This window comes from Osmerus eperlanus, chromosome 21 (assembly GCF_963692335.1).
Source record: "Osmerus eperlanus chromosome 21, fOsmEpe2.1, whole genome shotgun sequence".
In the NCBI taxonomy this organism is placed as follows: Eukaryota; Metazoa; Chordata; class Actinopteri; order Osmeriformes; family Osmeridae; genus Osmerus; species Osmerus eperlanus.
The window spans coordinates 10483545-10503810 of record NC_085038.1 but is presented as its reverse complement, the minus strand read 5'-3'; the positions used below and the strand labels follow the sequence as shown (position 1 = coordinate 10503810).

The 20266-nt window shown below is 48.1% G+C and overlaps 3 protein-coding genes across 4 annotated transcripts; all 3 read right to left on the bottom strand.

The window, feature by feature from the left end:
- Nucleotides 1-944: 944 nt before the first annotated feature.
- Nucleotides 945-3970, bottom strand: plekha3 (pleckstrin homology domain containing, family A (phosphoinositide binding specific) member 3). 2 transcript variants are annotated; one of them, XM_062447429.1, is made up of 8 exons: nt 3604-3970; nt 3153-3269; nt 2817-2972; nt 2483-2691; nt 2160-2324; nt 2018-2061; nt 1836-1909; nt 945-1655 (listed from the first exon to the last, which is right to left on the bottom strand). In XM_062447429.1, the coding sequence occupies exons 1-8, from the start codon at nt 3641-3643 to the stop codon at nt 1513-1515; spliced, it is 948 nt and encodes a 315-aa protein (XP_062303413.1). In that variant the 5' UTR covers nt 3644-3970; the 3' UTR covers nt 945-1512. The 2 variants fall into 2 exon arrangements, with proteins under 2 accessions (XP_062303413.1, XP_062303414.1); XM_062447430.1 differs by having other exon boundaries at nt 2175-2324.
- Nucleotides 3971-4993: 1023 nt separating this feature from the next.
- On the bottom strand, nt 4994-9587 carry agpat3 (1-acylglycerol-3-phosphate O-acyltransferase 3). Its single transcript, XM_062447098.1, has 9 exons — nt 9453-9587; nt 8467-8846; nt 8123-8292; nt 7662-7823; nt 7112-7265; nt 6929-7031; nt 6109-6184; nt 5709-5907; nt 4994-5518 (listed from the first exon to the last, which is right to left on the bottom strand). Exons 2-9 carry the CDS (start codon nt 8642-8644, stop codon nt 5427-5429), a joined length of 1134 nt encoding a protein of 377 aa, XP_062303082.1. The 5' UTR covers nt 8645-8846; nt 9453-9587; the 3' UTR covers nt 4994-5426.
- Nucleotides 9588-12508: 2921 nt separating this feature from the next.
- pdxkb (pyridoxal (pyridoxine, vitamin B6) kinase b) lies at nt 12509-18273 on the bottom strand. Its single transcript, XM_062446800.1, has 11 exons — nt 17685-18273; nt 16704-16758; nt 15538-15642; nt 14531-14614; nt 14411-14445; nt 13949-14034; nt 13712-13757; nt 13497-13608; nt 13260-13396; nt 13059-13125; nt 12509-12855 (listed from the first exon to the last, which is right to left on the bottom strand). Exons 1-11 carry the CDS (start codon nt 17772-17774, stop codon nt 12743-12745), a joined length of 930 nt encoding a protein of 309 aa, XP_062302784.1. The 5' UTR covers nt 17775-18273; the 3' UTR covers nt 12509-12742.
- Between the last annotated feature and the right edge of the window lie 1993 nt (nt 18274-20266).

The following is a 20266-nucleotide window of genomic DNA, read 5'->3' as shown; positions in this document are numbered from 1 at the left end:
TAGTTAATGCAAGCCACATTTCTTTCGCATTCATTTGAGCGCAAATACTGTTTTTTGAGCTTCATGTAATATAGGGTCCTCTTTTACCCGGACATGCACCTAAAAAATGTGTCCGGCAGGGATTCCCAAATTGCCCGTGATTTTGCCTTGTCGGATATTTGTGTTTCTCTGGGTCTTTCACAAACTATTAGGCCCTTACAAGTGGAAAGGGGAAGTTGGAAAGGGTATCTCCCTTACGTTCCACTTTCTTGCGCGACTGTAGAGAGAACTGTGAATTTGATCATATAGTGCGGCATGCAAAACACGACCAGCACCCCCCCATGCAATGGCCATGGTGACCGTGTGGCGAAGACATGAGTTTGTTGGTGGTATTAATAGCTGGTGTGTGAGAAGAACAGAGGTCTATAGAGGAAGATGAGGATTGTGGTGAGGGTGGAGACGGGTGTAAACTTTTTGGGTGTTTGCAAAGCATGTAATGCTTATTTTGAAGAGCGAGAGGTGTCAGTGTGTGGATGGGAAATGTTACTTATGAGATGTTCTTCTGGGAACTAGAAACTGACGGATGCCACCAGCGTGTGTGCATGTGTGTGTGGGCGTGCAACACTACTGGGCTGTATCTGGGAGAATTTAGTCGTTATTGAAAATCGTGACTTTTTCACAATACAGCATCATTTAACAATATGATGCCCATCCATATTAGAACAGAGAATGTCAATGTTTTAACAAATAACTGCTAATCTTTGGTTATAGGATAGGTTACTAATGTCAGCAGACCATTGAAACGTCAATATTTAGAAATAAGGCAGAGGTATAGTGTCAGCAGAAAAGATGATGAAAAATGTTTGTCTCCACCAATGTTCAAACCAAACATTTGTCCTTGTCTGTGTGTGTCAGTCTGCATCTTCTGTATGTGTGTGTTGGTCTGTAGCTAACACAGGTTTGACATGTTAACAGACAAGTTTTTATTTAAAACATTAAGCTGAGGATGTTCATTTAGACATCTCCTTCATAGTTGGGCAGGAGAGACCTGCACTAAAGCAACAAAATACACACAAGTGTGTCTGGGACTCAGTAATACAGTGTGCTGTGTGTGTGTGTGTGTGTGTAAGTAAATTGTGTGTATGCATGTCATGCCAAGGCTTTGACATTTTCATCCGGGTCCTTGGCACAGAATTCTGGTCTCAGTGACCTGCATCCCACACCTTCTATTGATTCTAAAAACATTCAGAAAGGACGTCTGTGTTCATCCATGTTCTTAAAGTGCAGAGACACGCTTCCACAGGAACTCCTACAATACTTCAGAGGGGACCCCAATGACTGTGACACACTCTCAGAGGGGACAGTTATCCCTGTGACACCGACACGGAGGGAACTGTTATCAACGTGACCGGCAAGGGCTGGTAGGGGACAGAAAAGCACGTGACACCCGTCTGTTGGTACGGCGTCCGTCATAATGGTAGCAGGGTCAGTGGTGTGAGGGACAGGACAGGTGTGTCAGCAGGGCGGTCACTTCTAGATGGACACGTCCGTCTCGTGGGCGTCTGTGTCGGGCGTGGCTCTGGGACTGGCCCCTCCCCTACTCTCCTCTGGGATGCAGGGGGCGGAGTCTCCATTCACACTGGGTTTCAGGCACGACAACGCCCCCGGCAACGCTCCTGTGATCCATGGTAACCATAGAAAGAGAGAAGGAAGTGTGTGCGTGTATAGTAACAAAGTGGTTAATGTGGGTTGGTAGAAACGGTGTGTGTATGTGTGGGTAGTAACTATGTGTGTGTGAATAATACCTGTGTTTGTGTAAGGTAAGTGTGTGTGTGTGTAAAGTAACTGTGTCTCACGGTCAGTGTGTCCAGCAGGGTGGGGACAGGCAGCCTCCGTGTCGGAGCAGGTTCTGGTCCTGCGCTGGACAGACCTGTAGACAACATGGCACACAGTGATGATGTCACGCTTATCACATCACCTCAGTAAACAAGTCACGCTGTACGGTTGCATGTGTGTGCGTGTTTGTGTACAATCTCACCGGTCAGAGCTGTATGTTCCTGGGTGACTGATGGACCGCTTCATCTACACAGGAGGAATATACACTGTAACTATGGTTACTTAACACACTCATTGGATACTACACACACGGATACTATACACACACGTACACAAATACACACTTCACTGGTCCTCACCCGGGCCATCTGCAGGGGGGAGGGCGAGATAGGGGAGAGTGAGTCTGGCGGCGGGGTGAGGTGTGTGTTGGCGAGGGTCATACACTCCTCCAGGGTCCTTAGAAAGGTGCTGCAGGTAGCCCTCAGCAGAGACGATGCCTCCTGTCTCGTCTGAGAGAGAGAGAGAGAGAGAGAGAGAGAGAGAGAGAGAGAGAGTGTGTGTGTGTGAGAGTGTGTTAGAGTAACAATGTTCTTCTCCGGAGCATTGGTCTAATGTTGTGAAGTTTTTCGAGCTCACGCAGAGCAGCGATCGACCCCCAAGAAGTTACCTCAGAGCTGGGCGAGGCAGGGGCGGACGGGATGTCGTGGCTAGGTTGGTCTGCGCAGGAGGGGATGTCATGGCCAGGCGTGTCGCAGCAGGAAGTGATGTCGTGGATGGGTGAGTGCTGGAGCGTGTGCACCTGCTGCACCAGGAGGTCACAGTACAGGCGCAGCTCCGACATCTTAGTCCTCAGACTGTCTGTCCTTTCTGTCAGCTCTGACCCCCACACACACACACACATACTCTGGGCTTACTTTGTGTGAGTGCACCTGAGTGTGTGCCATGTCTGGTTGTGTGTCTACATGTCTACGCGTGTGTGTCTACATGTGTGTGTGTGTTACCTCTCTCCATGGTGCTGCCTGTGTACAGTAATCCAGCCTTGGAGCTCCCCAGAGCCACCAGCCACCTCTGTCTCTCGGCAGCGTTCACTGCCTTCACGTAGAAGTGCTGCTCCCCTGGGATGATCAGCTCCACGCGGCTACTGTCTGAGGGGTGGACTGGACACACACACACCCACACAGTTACGTGTGGGCTGGGCCGTGGGGAGGTATGGAAGACAGGCACAGATCCATACCTGTGTGTGTGTGTGTGCGTGTGTGTGGAAGTGTACGTGTTGTATGTGTGTGCATGACGGCTTGGGTTGTGCATGTGCAACTGTGTGCAGACAGTGTGTTCACCTTTGATCTCACAGACAGACATCTTGATGCTGCCCTTGCTGCCTTTGCACACATCCTCCTGCGAGTCGTAGTAGGAGAGGATCCCATCGTCCAGGACGAACCAGCGAGGCTGCCACCCTGCAGCAGCAATGCATGCAACACACACACATACACACACAATACATGACATAACAAATACTACTGTCCACAGCACATAAACAGCAGTATACATCAACAAGCAAACACATTCCGACTGTAGATTAGGCTCGGCCCCGCCCCCTAGGTCGCGGCATATGAGAATTACTCGGGGATGGTATCAGTCACTGGCAGCTCCACACTTCCTTCTTTCGAGCGAAGACAAACACTGGCAGATGTCTATCGAGGCAGGTGTCACACTTGCTTGCTTCCGTTAGTTGGCTACACACAGAGTTAGTTGGCCGAAAGAACTGCTGTCAAAGGAACATCTGCTTACCTGTCATGTAGTTCGTCCACTTGTAGAGAACTCCTTCCATCGCTCGTTTTCAAAAGCACACTCGACCAATACGGACTAGCTACTAGTACCACCAGATCTAAATACTGATGACGCCTAGCTAGCCATTTAGGTAGCTAGTTCGCTTGTCAACCTAATGACACAAACCAAATGAAATATGTTAGCTAGCCTTACTGTACATAGTGCCATGTAACTGACTGGTTGTCAGGCAGCAAAATGCGTTCATCTTGCTAGTTGAACCAACGTTAGCTTGCTGGTTGGCTAGCTGCTACATAGTAAATAACGCAGCTGGCCAGCTATTTGTCTGGCTTCAGCTCTTCAGGAATCTTGTTGTGGGAAGTGCTCTGTGCTGCAAATGAACCCCATATCCGGCGCATATCAAAATAAAAGTTCTGTACTGAGACAGACAAGGCTCCCAAAGAAAGAAGATGTTTTTTCAGGATTGAACATAGATGAGAGATCAAATTGACTGGGGGAGAGATAACTAGAAAGAAGACTTATGGGATGAGGGGGAGGAAGAAGAAAGATAAATGTTGAGTTGGTTTGTTTGTGGGTACAAATATTTCATGACAAGCATTACAGTGCGTTCACACTGCAGCGGAGCGGGCGGCGCGTGGCGTCGGCTTCCAATTCATTTTCAATGAAACCAGGCGTTGACGCTCGCGTAGGGCATTGTGGGAAGGCGAGCGGAGCGGAGCGGAGCGTTGCAAGTTGGATTTTCTCAACTTTATGTAAATGAGGAGCGTGAAAACGCTAGCGTTGGCCAATCGGATTGTTTTCTTGTTTCTTGTAACGTAGCAACCTTTGGTCATGATAAACATTTCTAGGTTTCACAATTTCAAGATGGAGGAGAAACTTTTCGTATGTGTCTGCACACCCAGTTCTGTTCAGAACAAAGTTACTATTGTGACGAGCCTGAATTTAAAGATTACATTAAACTAATAATGCATGGTGCATGGTTGCCGATGTCGTCATTGTTCCTACTGTGTTTTTATAGCCTACTTTTAAATTCAGTCTCGTCACATTACGTGACTGTTCTGTGCCACTGCTAGCTCGCTAGCCCAGCCTACAAACGACTGGTTGAGTGACCGGTGGCGTAACATGTATTCTACTGTAATCTTGCACTAGTAAAATCTTGCATTTATATAAATGTTGTGTAAAAGTGGTATTTTGATCGATATTGTGAGTACATGAACCCAAATCTGCACGCTTGGCCATGACTACAACAGTGACCTTAGAGAACTACAACTCTGTATTAACTTGTCTAACACGCCCCCGAGCGTGGTGTACTGTGGGAAGGCAAGCGATGCAGAGCGTTAAAAAACGCTGCAGTGTGAACGCACTGTTACACTAGGCTGAATAAATTAATGTATTCACTGATTTCAAGGCTTTATTATTCTTATTACAGCAGTTATTGAATCTACAGACTAACAGACATTAGCCGTTTCAGTTGTCTTTTACATTTAATTATGCAGCTTTGTGGTAAATTACTTATTACTAAACTACTTCCTTAACCAAAAAATGCAAGTATTTCAGCATAACGTGTTCAATGTTTCCAATTCCAGACTTTTCACTTCTTTTAATTGTGTGAAACATACATGTATCTTACATCATGTTAGTTTCAGTTTGACCAAACCACCTTCTGAAACTTACTTTGGCCTAAAATAAAAAAAAATGACTCCACCCAAGTAATTGTTAGATTAGTCATAGTTCCAGAGGAGCTTTCCCAGCACTGTGGAGCTGAGCAGTCCAGAGTGGAGGGGTCCGTAGCAGTTCTAGTCCTGTCCTGCTGGTCTAGGTTGGGGTTAGTCCTGCTTCTTGCTGGCCTGGTTTCCATAAGAGGAACCCGTGTTCTTCACCTCCGATACGCTGATGAGGCGCTGCATGGCTACGGAGGCTGGGGGGAGGAGGGGGGGAGGGGGGTACAGCAGGTCAGTATACTTCCTGAAACTGTCCTTGTTTATGACCTTGCATACCTGACTGACTGAACTGTTCTCTGACTGACAGACTGACTACTGACTGACTGAAAGACTGACTGGGTAGCTGGCAGGTTGTCTGACCGTCTTTCAAGTGGTCTGTTTACCCACCAATGAAAAGCCCGCCAAGGAAGGCGAGACTGAGGACAAGGTTGCCACTGACGATGATGCCCCAGGCAAATGAGGAGAGGGGCCAGAGCAAAAGCCCCGCCCAGACCAGGAAGTTGAGGAGTGTCCAAGGTCGTCGGGGGGGAGTGATAGTGGGGCCGGGGAAGCAGCCCTCTTTGATGTAGTAGTCCTGTAGTGAATCCTGCAACAACACACACATATGTACAACATTCATACAACACTTTTAACTGACATTATTGTCTAGACTTTATACAGAAATCTCACGTTCATACAATGATGTCACTGCTATTTCAGCTCAGCATATTCGATCCCAGAGAGATAGGCCAGGCTACACTAGCTGATCATGGAGTGAGAAAGCAGGCTAGATTAGTCAAGGCCCTACCTTCTCCTGGTAGAGATTATGAAGCCAATCAGCACACTCCTTTTCACCTTCAGGAATCTCATCCACAGCATAACGCCTGGAGAGACAGCACACGCACACACACACACAGTGAGACACTAGAGACCAGGCTGACATTTCTTCATTTAACCAGACAAGTCATTAAGAACAAATTCTCATTTACAATGACAGCCTGGAATGTGGCAAAAGTCACTGGAGGGGAAAGAGGAAAAGGACCGCAAGATAAAACAAGAAAACAAGGATTCCTAGAGCACAACAGTAAAAACAAGAGTGAAGGACATGCGTGCATGAAAGCTGAACATCATGAAATTATGTAATGTGTGAACCTCAAGGAGCAACAACAAAAAGAATATGCAGTCAGGGATGAATTCAGTTGGGGTGATAGACCCAGGAGAGATTTGTAAATAAGAGCTAACCAGTGCAGAGGGGGCCAGGGCAGGGATAGGTGTTTGTGACAAACCGGATAGCAGAGTGGTAAAGCGTGTCAAACTTGTTGCTAAGCGTTTGGATGCAGATCTATAACATAGATTATATTACCATAATCCAACATGGGGAGGTTGGTCATGTGGATGAGAGTGATTTTGTCAGGGTACAAGTTGAACAAGTTTTCGACCTAACCTTTGACTGAAGCTTTGAGATGTGGTGGGACATTGATCCAGTCCTATCTAACCAGATTCCTGTATTTGCAAATTGCAAACCAGGCAGTGCAAGTGTTCATCCTTCCAGCAGGGGGCGATGTGGCTCTGCAGGACAGGTGTGACAGGAGATACAGTTTGCTCCGGTGTGTGTACAGGTGGGTTACCTGATATTCATGTCGGCCATATACTTGTCTCCCCTGACGATGCTCAGCAAGGTTGGCCTCTCGTTGCCACGGAAATTCAACGTCACGTCATACACGGCTGACACTGGGGAGCGAACACACGCGTCAGCCTGAGTCAGGTGAGTGTGTCTGTGTGTGTGACTGTGTGCGTGTGTGTGTGTGTACCTGTGCCCCTGAGGCAGGCCATTGAGGTTGTGAAGCCCTTGGTGCGAGGCAGGAGGTGGTGTTTCAGGTGGGGCAGGCCCTTGCTGTCTGCCACCTGCATGCTCAACTCATGCTTCTCCTTGGTGAACCGGGTCCCCTCACAGTACAACAACAGCTGCGGACAAGACATGCTGTTACACACACACACTTACACACACGGCCACGAACAGACACCCGTTCGTGCACACACGCTCACGCAGACAGATGCTCACACTCTTGCTCGGTCACACACACACACACACGATTACACAATGACTCACGTGCACACATACACACACTCATTTATGCATTTAGCAGATGCTTTTATCCAAAGCGACTTCCAGGAGAGAAGTCATTGTCACACTCATACATAAAGACATACTGACTCACATTCTCTGTCTCTCTCAATCTCTCTCTCTCTCTCTCTCTCTCTCCCTCTCTCTCTCTCTCTCTCTCTCTCTCTCTCTCTCTCTCTCTCTCTCTCTCTCTCTCTCTCTCTCTCACACACACACACACACATAGTGGTACTGACCCATATGTGCTCGGGGTAGTCTTTGTAACTGGCCAGCCCTGACAGAACGGCGTCGCGGTCATCCTCCCACTTCCTCTTGCAGAACACAATCTCCAGGAAGTACCACGTCCAGCCAATCAGAGGTACCTTCAGCAGCTCATACTTCGCCAGCACTTTGGTGCTCTGGGAAGAAAACAGGTATTACACACACACACACACACACTAACTGTACACACACAGTACATCCTCACACAGACACATGGTGTGATCTTTACATTTACATTTTACATTTAGTCATTTAGCAGATGCTCTTATCCAGAGCGACTTACAGTAAGTACAGGGACATTCCCCCGAGGCAAGTAGGGCGAAGTGCCTTGCCCAAGGACACAACGTCATTTGGCACGGCCGGGAATCGAACTGGCAACCTTCTGATTACTAGCCCGCTTCCCTAACCGCTTAGCCACCTGACTCCCTTTACTAACCCCTAGCACTCCATATCTTTCAGATATGGTCCAACCACACAGGAAATCAATCTCGTAGTTGTGGTTGAGGATGATGATGGCGTGCTCCTTGCCGAAGCGGTCCGCCGTGGCCTGGTCGGTGAAGAGGGTGCACTCGGTCCCTGACCACCACTCCAGGGTATTCACCAACTCTGCAGTCACACACAATATATATCTTATCTACCTTCTCTATCTTATTTATTTGTTTATCTCTTGATCTCTCTCAAACCTCTATCTCTTGACGGCCAACAACCTGTTACCTCTGTCTTTTTTATGGGTGTGTGTGTAAGTGTGGTCTTGTGTGTGTGTGTGTGTGTTGTACGTACGGCTCCAGAGGGAATAGGCCAGGCGGCAGTTGAGCCGTCGGTACAGTGCTCTGTTGAAAGGCCACAGGATGCAGGACAGCAGCTGCAGGAAGTTGATGATCAGGCCGCTGACCACAAACACCAGGCCCAACAACAGCTGGAACACAAACAGCCTCTTCATACTGTCCAGAAGGGCCATGGCACACGCACACACACTTACTCACTCTCTCACACACACACACTCACACACACACACACTCTCACTCACTCTCACACACACACTCACTCACAAGCTCAGATTCAGACTCATACAGAGGTGCTCACACACACAACACACTCTCAGAGACACACACCCCCTCTGTAGAACTGAGCAGTCATGTGTTGTCTGGGCTGGAGGCTACCTGCAGGACAGATACATGTCATCAGACTCCAGCGACACACTGTCACACACACACACAATGTCACACACACACACTGTCAAACACACACTGTCACACACACACTGTCACACACACACTGTCACACACACACTGTCTCAGAAACACACACATACTGTCACACACACACACACTGTCACACACACACACACACTGTAACACACACACTGTCTCACACACACACACACTGTCACACACACACTGTCACACACACACACACACACTAACACACACACTGTCACACACACACGAATGTACTGTACTCCAGGCAAGTATACATAGCTGCTGACACACACTCATGCTGGTCACACACCCTTTCACCTAATTGGAACAGTGCCCAGCCATAAATCCCCCCCACACACACACACCCACCAACACCAGCACACACACAAAACCACAAACTCAGACAGCCTTAATCTTCAGCTTTGCTCTCTCTTTATATGAATACAGTAAGCAGCAGGAAAGGAAGTTTTCACATCAACCCTAAACAGGAACTACAACCCTCAACCTGGGTCAACGTTACTATGATGACATGCACACTAAGCAGGACAAAGCAGAGGCAGCACTTACCTGAGACTACTGAAGACTGGGCGACACGCTCTCTGAACGCTGCTCTCTGAACGCTGGTCTCTGAACGCCGCTCTCTGAACGCCACTCTGAAACTGAGAAGGAGGAGGAGAGAACGGGTGGAGGGTTGGGCTGAACTCTGTCCTTAGTTCCTCTCTCACACACAGACACACACACCACTCCCAAGAGGACTGGAGTGAACTTTACACGCTTGCCTCAGTGCCAATGAGAACGAGAAGGAGAGAGAATAAAAGGGGGAGAGCATAGAAAAAAGAGGGAGGGCCAGCTGGTAGAAGTGTGTGTGTGCGGGGGGGGGGGGCATGAGGAGAGGGTTGTGGGGGTGTCTACAATCACCTGATCCTCTCAGACGAATAGCTGGCAGTCGACACACACACCACAGGTTACTAAAGTTCATCCCCCATTAGTGAGTCTGTTGCACTGCCTCATTTCCACAAACACACACACTTACAACTCGCTCAAAATATTTCGGAGCAGCCAATGTGGAAATGTGTCTTATCCAAATTTCAGTTTTGTTGAACTTTTTTGTTGACACTGATTGCTTACTGTACTGTACAACAATGTCCATTCAATGTGAATACTATTGCATACACGTGCAATCTGCTAGAATTAATAAGAAATTCAAATCTGGTGTGAACAAAAATGACTTGCTCTGAGATTTGAACGTGTATTTGAAAAAAGGTATTCTCATATGAGACATGATGAGACTGTATTTTAACATACAACACACACACGTTATGACATACACACACACAAGTGAGTGCAAGTGGAAAAACTGTAACAAATACCAAACATACAAGGGTAACATTTGCAGTGGCCTTTAATTCGACCCTTCTGTTCCTCACTCAAAATTGTCCTTTTCAACTTTATTTTTTTATGAAAGAAAAAGGTGCAGTGGTCTCTCCACTTTTTCAAGAGCTGTATATGAGTGTGTGTGTGTGTGTGTACCGTATGCATATATGTATACGTCTGTGTATAGTGTAGAGTGTGTGTCAGTGAGGACTCTGCCCTCCCCACCACACCTCAGCTCTGACCAAAGACCGGAGCACCGACACAGGGGTTCATTATCTGTCCTGAACCTTCATCACTAGCACCCGTGTTAGTACTGCGTGTAGTGTGTACTGTGTGTGGTAAGATTAGTAATATTGCTGTTAGTTAGGGGGTTGTTGGGGGGGGGGTCAGGGATCTATATGGCCCATACACACCCAGACACACACCATCTGGTGTCTGCTAAAGCCTACACACACACATATACGACCTCAAAACAAAGAGTTTAGATCAGTAGGTTGATAATAGAATCATGACTTTATCTTTATTGCATCTTAACATACATCTTACATCTTATAAATGTGGATTTGTACACTACAATCTTTATTGTAACATGTTATAAAATACTTAGCACTAGAAACGGTACCAAACAGTTTCTTCAGACATGTCAGAGTCCCTGACAACTGAAAACATGGAGGAGGACACGATCAACAGAGCCAGCTAGCAGAAGCCAGGGTCAAGGGTCAGAGGTCAAGGGGGGTCATTCAGTGGAGCCTGGGTCACAGTTCCTCTTCTTGTAATGACGTCTTCACAACGGCACAGTGCATTCTGGGACTTGTAGTTTCAGATCCTGTTGCCTAAGGCAAGCAATCCAGGATTCACTCGCATTCTCTCTCCCACACACACAGACATGACGCACGCCCACAGCACTATGGACCAGTTCAGAATAAGACATATACAATATATCATTATACAGTTCAGTATAGACCCCAGCCCCCACCCCCCTGGAATGTCCTCTTTGTTGCCATGGTAGCTGTCTTTGTATGGTTTTTCATGCTCATCCATGAAATACATTAACTAGCCTTCTTCTTGGTAAGCTACCCTGCTAGAAACCACTTCTCCTTTCACACACACACACACACACACACACACACACACACACACACACACAGTAGCATTGTAGTTGGCACTGCCAACCTGTACTTGCCCAGACGAGACCCGTGGCAGCAGCAGGGTCAGCGTCTCTGACCCGGCCAGGCTGACCCCTGACCCCTGCTGTCTGACCAATCCTGCTGGCTTTTTCATTCTACTTTTTTAGCCCCCATACACCACATCAAATCACAGAAATACACACGCACACACGCACACACAGTTTTCTTCTCACACACACACACATTAACACACACACGCATATGCATACACACGTACACACACATACATACACACACACATTAACACCACATTTACAGGTACACCAGAACACAGATGGAACAGGTCACTGTTGATGAGAAGCTGAGGAGAAAACGCCTGTCAATCAGACCAGAGCCAGCCCCTGATTGGTTCTGCACTGAGACACACCCCTACACACTACCACTGAAGATCAGTGGGTCAGATTCTACAGAGCTGTGGTCCTAGAGCAGTGGTTCTAGAGTTGTTCCCTTAGGAGGATTCTAGAGCAGTGGTTCTAGAGCTGTTCCCTTAGGAGAATTCTAGAGCAGTGGTTCTAGAGCTGTACCCTACGTGAGGTTCCAGAGCAGTGGTTCTAGAGCTGTTCTCTTAGTGAGATTCCAGAGCAGTGGTTCTAGAGCTGTTCTCTTAGTGAGATTCCAGTTGTTTTCGTGTGTGTTGGTGAGTGTGTGTTATTGTGAGCGCGTGTGTTTGTGAGAGAGTGTGTGCTTTTAAGTGTGTTTGTGGCTGTTTATGAGTGTGTTTGTGCGATTTAGTCAGGACCAACCAGAATGTTGAGTTCCATCCACGAGGGAATAGAAGAGATACAACTAGAGAATCACTGCTCTCCTCCTCTCCACCTCTCCTCTATATCCCTCCTCCTCTCCACCCCTCCTCCCCACCCCTCCTCCTCTCCACCCCTCCTCCCCACCCCTCCTCCTCTCCACCCCTCCTCTCCACCCCTCCTCTCCACCCCTCCTCCTCTCCACCCCTCCTCCTCTCCACCCCTCCTCTCCACCCCTCCTCTTCTCCGCCCCTCCTCCTCTCCACCCCTCCTCTTCTCCACCCCTCCTCTCCACCCCTCCTCCTCTCCGCCCCTCCTCCTCTCCACCCCTCCTCCTCTCCACCCCTCCTCTCCACCCTTCCTCTTCTCCACCCCTCCTCCTCCTCCTATGATGTGCTGTGCTGTTAAGATTCTAAGGCAATGTCACGTTACGGGTCAGATGACAACATCTATACATTGTGCGATTGTGGCGTTGGGGCAAGGGCGGGTCGTTTGGGGGCTGGGGGGCATGGGGGGGGGGGGGGGCTGGGGGGCCGTGGTGGGGGGGGCGGGGCCTCTATAGGACGGTGGCCTCCATGACGATGGCGGGCTCCTCAATGTCAGCCTTGCTCTGAACCATCCTCAGCTCCAGCTGGGGGGGGCTGGGACGCCGGCCAGGGCCCGCCAGGTCTGTCAACACACACACACACAGCAAACACACACACACACCAAACACAGCGCATGTGAAAACACGCTGGGGAAGGTCCTGATCCACCCCAGAGTAAGGGTATCATGTGATGAGTAGGCTGTGATGTCACAAGTAGAGTGTGAGGTGATTAGTAGGGTGTGATGTCATAAGTAGGGTGTGATGTCATAAATAGGGTGTGTCTCACCGTGAGCATAGGAGATGGTCCTCTGGATCACGTGATGCATGACTGAGAAGGTCTTCTCACACGCAGTCTAGACACAGGAGGAAGGTTATAATCAGCTGGCGTTGCAATGGGCTTATGAGGTGTGTGTGTGTGTGTTCAGACCAGTAGGTCGTTAAGGTAGTGATTTGAGTAAAAAGGGTCTGTGTGTGTGTGTGTTCAGACCTTGAGGTCGTTGGGGTGGTGGTGTGTCCAGGCGAGCAGCATGGCAGCAAACAGATCTCCTGTCCCCACAAACACAGCATCCACCTTGGGCACCTCCATCCTGACACGCTGGGTGGACTTGGTCCCATCTGGCAGCACTGACACACAGCACAGACACACCTCTTCAACATCTCCCAAACAGTGCTACAGGTGAAGAACACCACACACACACACACACACACATACACACACACGTACCAGTCCGTTGGCTGCCCAGGGACACCAGGAAGCGGTCTCCAAGGCGGGAGGGGAGATCAGAGCTGGTGATCACCACCGTGTCTGGACCCATCTTATGGAGCAGGTCCATCACCTGGCCACACACACACACAGGATATGAGTGGAGCCAGACAGGATGTTTTAGTTTTGGGTTTCTCAGGTGTCGTGCTGCTGGTGAGTTCCAGAGACACACTTACCTCCACAGCGTCCTTCTCTGTGCTGATGTTCTTCCCTGTTAACAACCTAGCACACACACACACAATGTGAAAATCCATGTCAGTTTCATTGTGCAATACTCAGAGTGTCCAGCAGAGGGAGCCAACTGCCTGCTGCAGAATTGAAGTACTGTAGTACCAAACCACCTCCAAGTATAACTATAGTATTACTACAGTAAGATATAAGTATAATACAGCCAGACTATGTTCTTTACTCACTCTGCTTCAAACTGGTTGGGTGTGATGATGTCAGCGACAGGAACCACCTTGTTCTTGTAGACAGGATGGAGGTTCTCGGGAACATACTGGACACACACACACACACACACACAAGTTACATACAAACACATAGGTCCAACACACACCCAGTCTCACACACACACATCAATTACGCACACACACACAAATAAGTTACATACACACATACATCTGTCACATAAACACACAAGCATGCACAGGAACAGAGGCAGGCACACAGACACACACGCTCTCACACACACACACTGATGAGTCACAATAGCGTCAATGATTCCGCATAATTCTTTCTGCAGCTCAGGCTAATGGCATCTGTCAGTGTGAAATGAAATGTGTTCTTTCCCATGCTGCTCCACTCACATACACACTTCACACACACACTTGGCATATTCACACACATGCCCTTCCAAGAAATCAAGAACTTACCATAGAGCCATGGTCTCCCAGTACTGGATCACACACTGTCAAATTAAACCAGAACACAATTAGTTTCCCCCCCACACACACGCGCGCACACACACACATGTATATTCATGTGGTACCCACCATAGACGAGGTTAGGGTTTGCTCTCTTCAGCTCCTGAATGATGTCCACCACCATCTCAAGGAAGGATGTGTCTCTGTTGTAGCCTGGCGAGAAACACAATCAACCATTTAGATGCAACATCACCCACACGTGTGTGTGTGCATGTGTGTGTGTGGGGGGGGGGGAACTAAGTGTGTTCTGGCTGTTACTGAATGGGGAACGGTCATAAGAAGGAAGAGAGCTGATGGAATTCGGACTGAGGTCATAAGTGTGGGTGCGTGTGTGTGTGTGTGTGTGAAAGTGTGTGTGTGAAAGTGTGTGTGTGTCTGTGCGTAAGAGTGTGTTGACAGATAGCAGGTTCCTGCCGCTGGGAGTGTTTTACACCTCAGCAGTCTCACTAGGAGGAAGAACCTTCACTGTCTCCCCCTCCATGTCTTTCTCCTGCTCCCGCTCTTTCTCTCCCCTCGTTCTCACTCTTTGTATCCCTCTCCCTCTTTCTTTCTCTCCCTCTGTCTCCCTCCTTCCCTCTTCCCACCCTCCCTCTGAACCTCTCTCCCCCCTCCCCTTTCTCTCTCTCTCCCTCTCTCCCTCTCTCCCTCTCTCCCCTCTCTCCCTCCCTCCCTCCCTCCCTCTCCCCCTCTCCCCCTCTCCCCCTCTCCCCCTCTCCCCCCTCTCCCCCTCCCTCTCCCTCTCCCTCTCCCTCTCCCTCTCCCTCTCCCTCTCCCTCTCCCTCTCCCTCTCCCTCTCCCTCTCCCTCTCCCTCTCCCTCTCTCCCTCTCTCTCTCTCTCTCTCTCTCTCTCTCTCTCTCTCTCTCTCTCTCTCTCTCTCTCTCTCTCTCTCTCTCTCTCTCTCTCCCTCCCTCTCTCCCTCTCTCCCTCTCTCCCTCCCTCCCTCCCTCCCTCCCTCCCTCCCTCCCTCCCTCCCTCCCTCCCTCCCTCTCTCTCTCTCTCTCTCTCTCTCTCTCTCTCTCTCTCTCTCTCTCTCTCTCTCTCTCTCTCTCTCTCTCTCTCTCCCTCCCTCTCTCACCTGTGAGAACGTAGTCGTAGTGATGGACGTTGTTCAGCTTGATCCCCTCATATAGAACATGCAGCTCGTCAGCTGTCAGCACCTGGCCTTTCCAGTGGGAGTAACCTGAGAGAAAAGTCAGGGGTCAGTAACCTGGGAGACAGAGGTCATGAGTCACTAACCGAGGAGACAGAGGTCAGGAACTTAGAAGACAGTGGTCCTTATCCTTAGAAACCTAGGGTGTCAGCTGGGAGTTGAAACAGTTACCTAGGAGACCTACAGGACCTTGTCAGTACAGTTCAGTTCACAACATCCCTTTAAATATTAATTCCTCTCAATTATCTCTCCATGTTCTTCTCTCTTTTCAGCTCTTCCATACACACATCTGAATCCCCAGCCGGGGGAGCAGGAGGCCCAATAAAAGCCCCCTACCGTGGTGGCAGAGCAGCCCAGGAAAGGGCTGGGGGTAGTGGGCCTGAGCTCGGGGCTAGCAGTCCCTCCAACCGGGGGTGAGGAGGGGGGACGAGGTGGGGGCTGCTCTCACAGACACCATCGCTGCTGCAGGAGTCGTGATGTCACATTTCAGGTGAGTCACCAAAGCAGGTCACATGGTGTGCTGCTGGTTGCCTAGCAACAGGCCAGAAGAAAGCCCGAGGGCTGAGAGCGAAGAACAGTCGCCTCTGCTCTCTTCCGAGCTAGTGTGTGTGTGTGTATGTGTGTGTGTGTATGCGCACAAGGAGGAGGGAATCTTTGTGATAAGGGCTGGCTCTGTCGTCATCATTTGCTGCTGTCGCAATTCTGACTCTATGCTGGGAGCAGACTTTCAGCTGCTCGCACACACACACGCACACACACAAACACACCCACACACACAGAGCAGTGGGTAGTAGCAGCAGGCAGCTGCTGAGTGTTGTCAGCTGTGAGACTAAAGCAGAGAGAATCAGAGCAGCTTTACCATCGAAACCTGCCAGACGGATCCTCAGCTATGTGGTCTAAGCCGACCCAATTACACATTCAGATCTCCTCAATGGTCAATTAATTAGCTCCAAAAACTGAAGGGGGAATCATTTGACATTTCAGCGGACGGCCAAAAAACATCCTGTCTTCTACTGCACAAGGACAGGACCATGATGCTTCTGGCCTGGAAAAATACAGTCAGACAAGCAGACAGCTCAGGATGCACCTACCTGTGTGATTAGAGAACTGCACAGAGTTGATAGAATCTACCTCAAAGCCCAGTACCTGAGGACAGACAGACAGACAAACGTTTAAACAGTGATAGAACAGCGGCATAGGCCAGGACAGATCACACTAGGCCAGTTTATGTTCTAGGAGTTTCCAGAGAAACAACAGTGGGTACTCTATCTAGAACAATAACACCGTTTGCTCCATCAGGGTGACCATATGCTAAAAAAAAAAAAAAAAAATATCACGGTCCCTTTGCGGTGACGTCAACCAGGTACAAGCCAATCACATTCCTCAGACGTCAGTCTCGCTGTCATGCAGCGCCTGCTGCTTCAAGATAGCGAAGACAGAGGATATCCCCACTCATCATCTCCGTTACCACTCTCATAATCACCATCATCAATCTTCTTCATGTGACTGACATGACCATATAATAAGTCTGAGGAAATAATTCAGTATCCACACCGGAAACCATTCGGTATCAATAACAGTCAAACACGGGCGTCCCTAACGCGTGCCTATAGTGATTTAGAGGGCTACTTCTAGTGCTGACAATGTTTATGGTGATGAGGATGATGAAGATGATGGAGGAGGAGGATGAGGAGGATGTCTCACAGATCACTTAGTTTGGAAACGGACTGTTCGACCGGCGTAGGATGTAACAGCTGCCGCTCGTGGAGAGACCATGTTGCCAATAATCATAGGAACGTGACATTCAGTCATGTTACTAGATAGGAATGATGCTAGCCAGGTTTTCCTGGTCCATCTTGGAACTGTCAACACTGTAAAACATGTCAATTTAAGTTCTAATAAACATGCCAGCTAGCGCCGAAAGGGTATTTAGCCATGTGACCTTTCTGTACCTGCACTTGCCCTGTAAACCACACTTTTACCGGCTAGACAACATCAGAGCAACTGTCATGATGCATTTTTATTTACGGACTACTGAAACATTTATGTCTTATCAGAAAAGACATTTGTACCTGCAACGGGAACGACGCCGATTTGTTGCCCACATATCCCCTGACTACGTGACTCTGGATCGACAACACTCGGCATTCCATCTCGTGCATCCAGTAGTAATACAACCCGTTAAATCCACGCGGTTATGTGTCTTGGGCTGCAGAATAAGCAGCGGTCCCGAATCAGTCCCCGATCCACAGTGTTGTCGGTGATGGTAACGGCAGCTCCAACAGCCAGTGAGCTGAAGGACATGGACCCACACAGGCACGCTCACTGACGAGACATCATTATTCTACAGGCATTCGTGATGGATACCTAAAAATCCACTGACACATCACGAGCGCAAAAAAATTGAATGAACGTGACGATGATGCTATTCGGTCTCAATAAATGAATCCATTCAATCTCTGTGGACAGAACAGCCATGAAGCATGTTGAGTGTGATATGATGAGGCTGTGACGCTGTTAGGAACACGACATAAACTTCCAAATACGAGCTCTTTTTTAAAGCCTGTGGTGCTATTTTTACTATGCTAGAACCGTAACATTTTGGACGGTTGTTATTTGCGTGCGAGAGAGACCCAAAAAGCTGTGCTGAGTCACATTGAGTAGTCTGTACAGTCGTGACTGAGAGAGGAAAGAGCAAAGGAGGTGGAGATAAGTGGAGAAGGAGGGGTCGTCACCATCATCATCAACACCATCATCTATGGAAGCAAATCGTTACCAAAATTCAAATGCAATTGCATTTCCAGAAAAGCATTTGCATTTTAAGAATGTGGCTGCATTATTTGACTCATAAATGAAATTAGTAATCAATCATCCTATTTGCATTTAAATTTTCTTCTTCAAGAGTGCTCAATCTTTCACTTAATTAAAATGAAAAAGAAATAGACATTTGAGATTTAATTTTCAAAACATGCCCCAGCAAATAGATACCAAAATTCAAGTTGCAATGTAAAATTTGAAAATTAAAATGCATTTCCAGAAATGCATTTTCATTTTAAGAATGTGGCTGCAAAATCCTGACCACAATTCAAATTCAAATGCATTTCCAGAAATGCATTTTCATTTTCAAGAACGTGGCTGCAAAATCGTGACCACAATTCAAATTCAAATGCATTTCCAGAAATGCATTTTCATTTTAAGAACGTGGCTGCAAAATCGTGACCACAATTCAAATTCAAATGCATTTCCAGAAATGCATTTTCATTTTAAGAACGTGGCTGCAAAATCGTGACCACAATTCAAATTCAAATGCATTTCCAGAAATGCATTTTCATTTTAAGAACGTGGCTGTAAAATCGTGACCACAATTCAAATTCAAATGCATTTGCAGAAATGCAAAATGAACGAAAAAGCATTCTGAGCGGCGCAGCAGAGTGACGTCAGTAGCCGCTCTTCTTCAGCTCCCTGCTGACCGAGCTACCCATCTTGTTCGGTAGGGAGCGGTGTGCACATCTGCATTGCATTACATTGCAAATGTGCCGGGAAATTGATTGAATTGCCGGGTCTTTAGAGGACGCATCACAGACTGAGCAACTTGATGTCAAACAATGACTAAAACAGTGGCAGAGCTACTATTAATGTGTAAATCTGTGACGGCAGAGTATGCAGCCAAGCTCTCTATGACTTGTTCTACTCGGTCAGATTTGTGAACATAACCCCTAGCTGTGTATTGCCGCTTTCCATGTTGACTGTAGCTTGTGAGGTGTGGAAACACTTTGTTGCTTTTATGGATTTTGTCTTGTTGCTTTTGTTACTCTATCTGTATCATATGTCTTGCTTGTCCTACGTTGCCCTGTGTGTGCTCATTGTTTAATGATTGTTTGTATTGTAACTGTATTGTAACTGTTTTAATAACCTTTTTTTAACCTGCCCAGGGACTGCGCACTTTTACTGAAAAGTTGATTAATGTGCACTGTCCCTGTAAAAATAAACGAAATAAACTAAACTGATATGGGGCGGGTTTAACACGATGACTGTACAGAGGAGTACTGTACGGCATTTGTGGAAACAACCAAGATGATCATAGCCTTTGCTACCATTGCCTCCATAGGAATTTTGGTCTGAGGCCTTTGAAAACGACCCTTGTAGATCTAAAATGTACTGAGAGGTTCCAGAATAATCCACCAAATCCAGAATTAGTGTAGTTATCCCAGGCTACTGTTGTTGGTCTGCCTAGGACTCTACACACACATACACCACACACACAAGAACACACACACGACAAAAACACTCCCCACCCAGATCAGAAACTGGATCTTCAGGTCAGACAGAAGATCTTGGATAATGGATAATGGCTCAGTGATGTAACTAGAGTGTCACTGCCAACCAACCTCCCTTCCTCCAGCAACCCCCCCCCCCACACACACACACACACGTACCCCAGGCCTTGGCAGCTCGGTAACACTGACTCCTGTTGTTCCCCAGATACATACGAGCGCACACCTTCTGTGTAACCTGAGTCCCAGCTCCATCACGGAAGGGTTCTGGCTCTGAGACACCTGTTCTTACCTGACAGGCCTGGGGGGGAGGGGCCTAGAGCTGGGGTAGGAGAGCGAGAGGGTGCACCGAGTAGTAATAATACCGGTGAGTTAGCTAG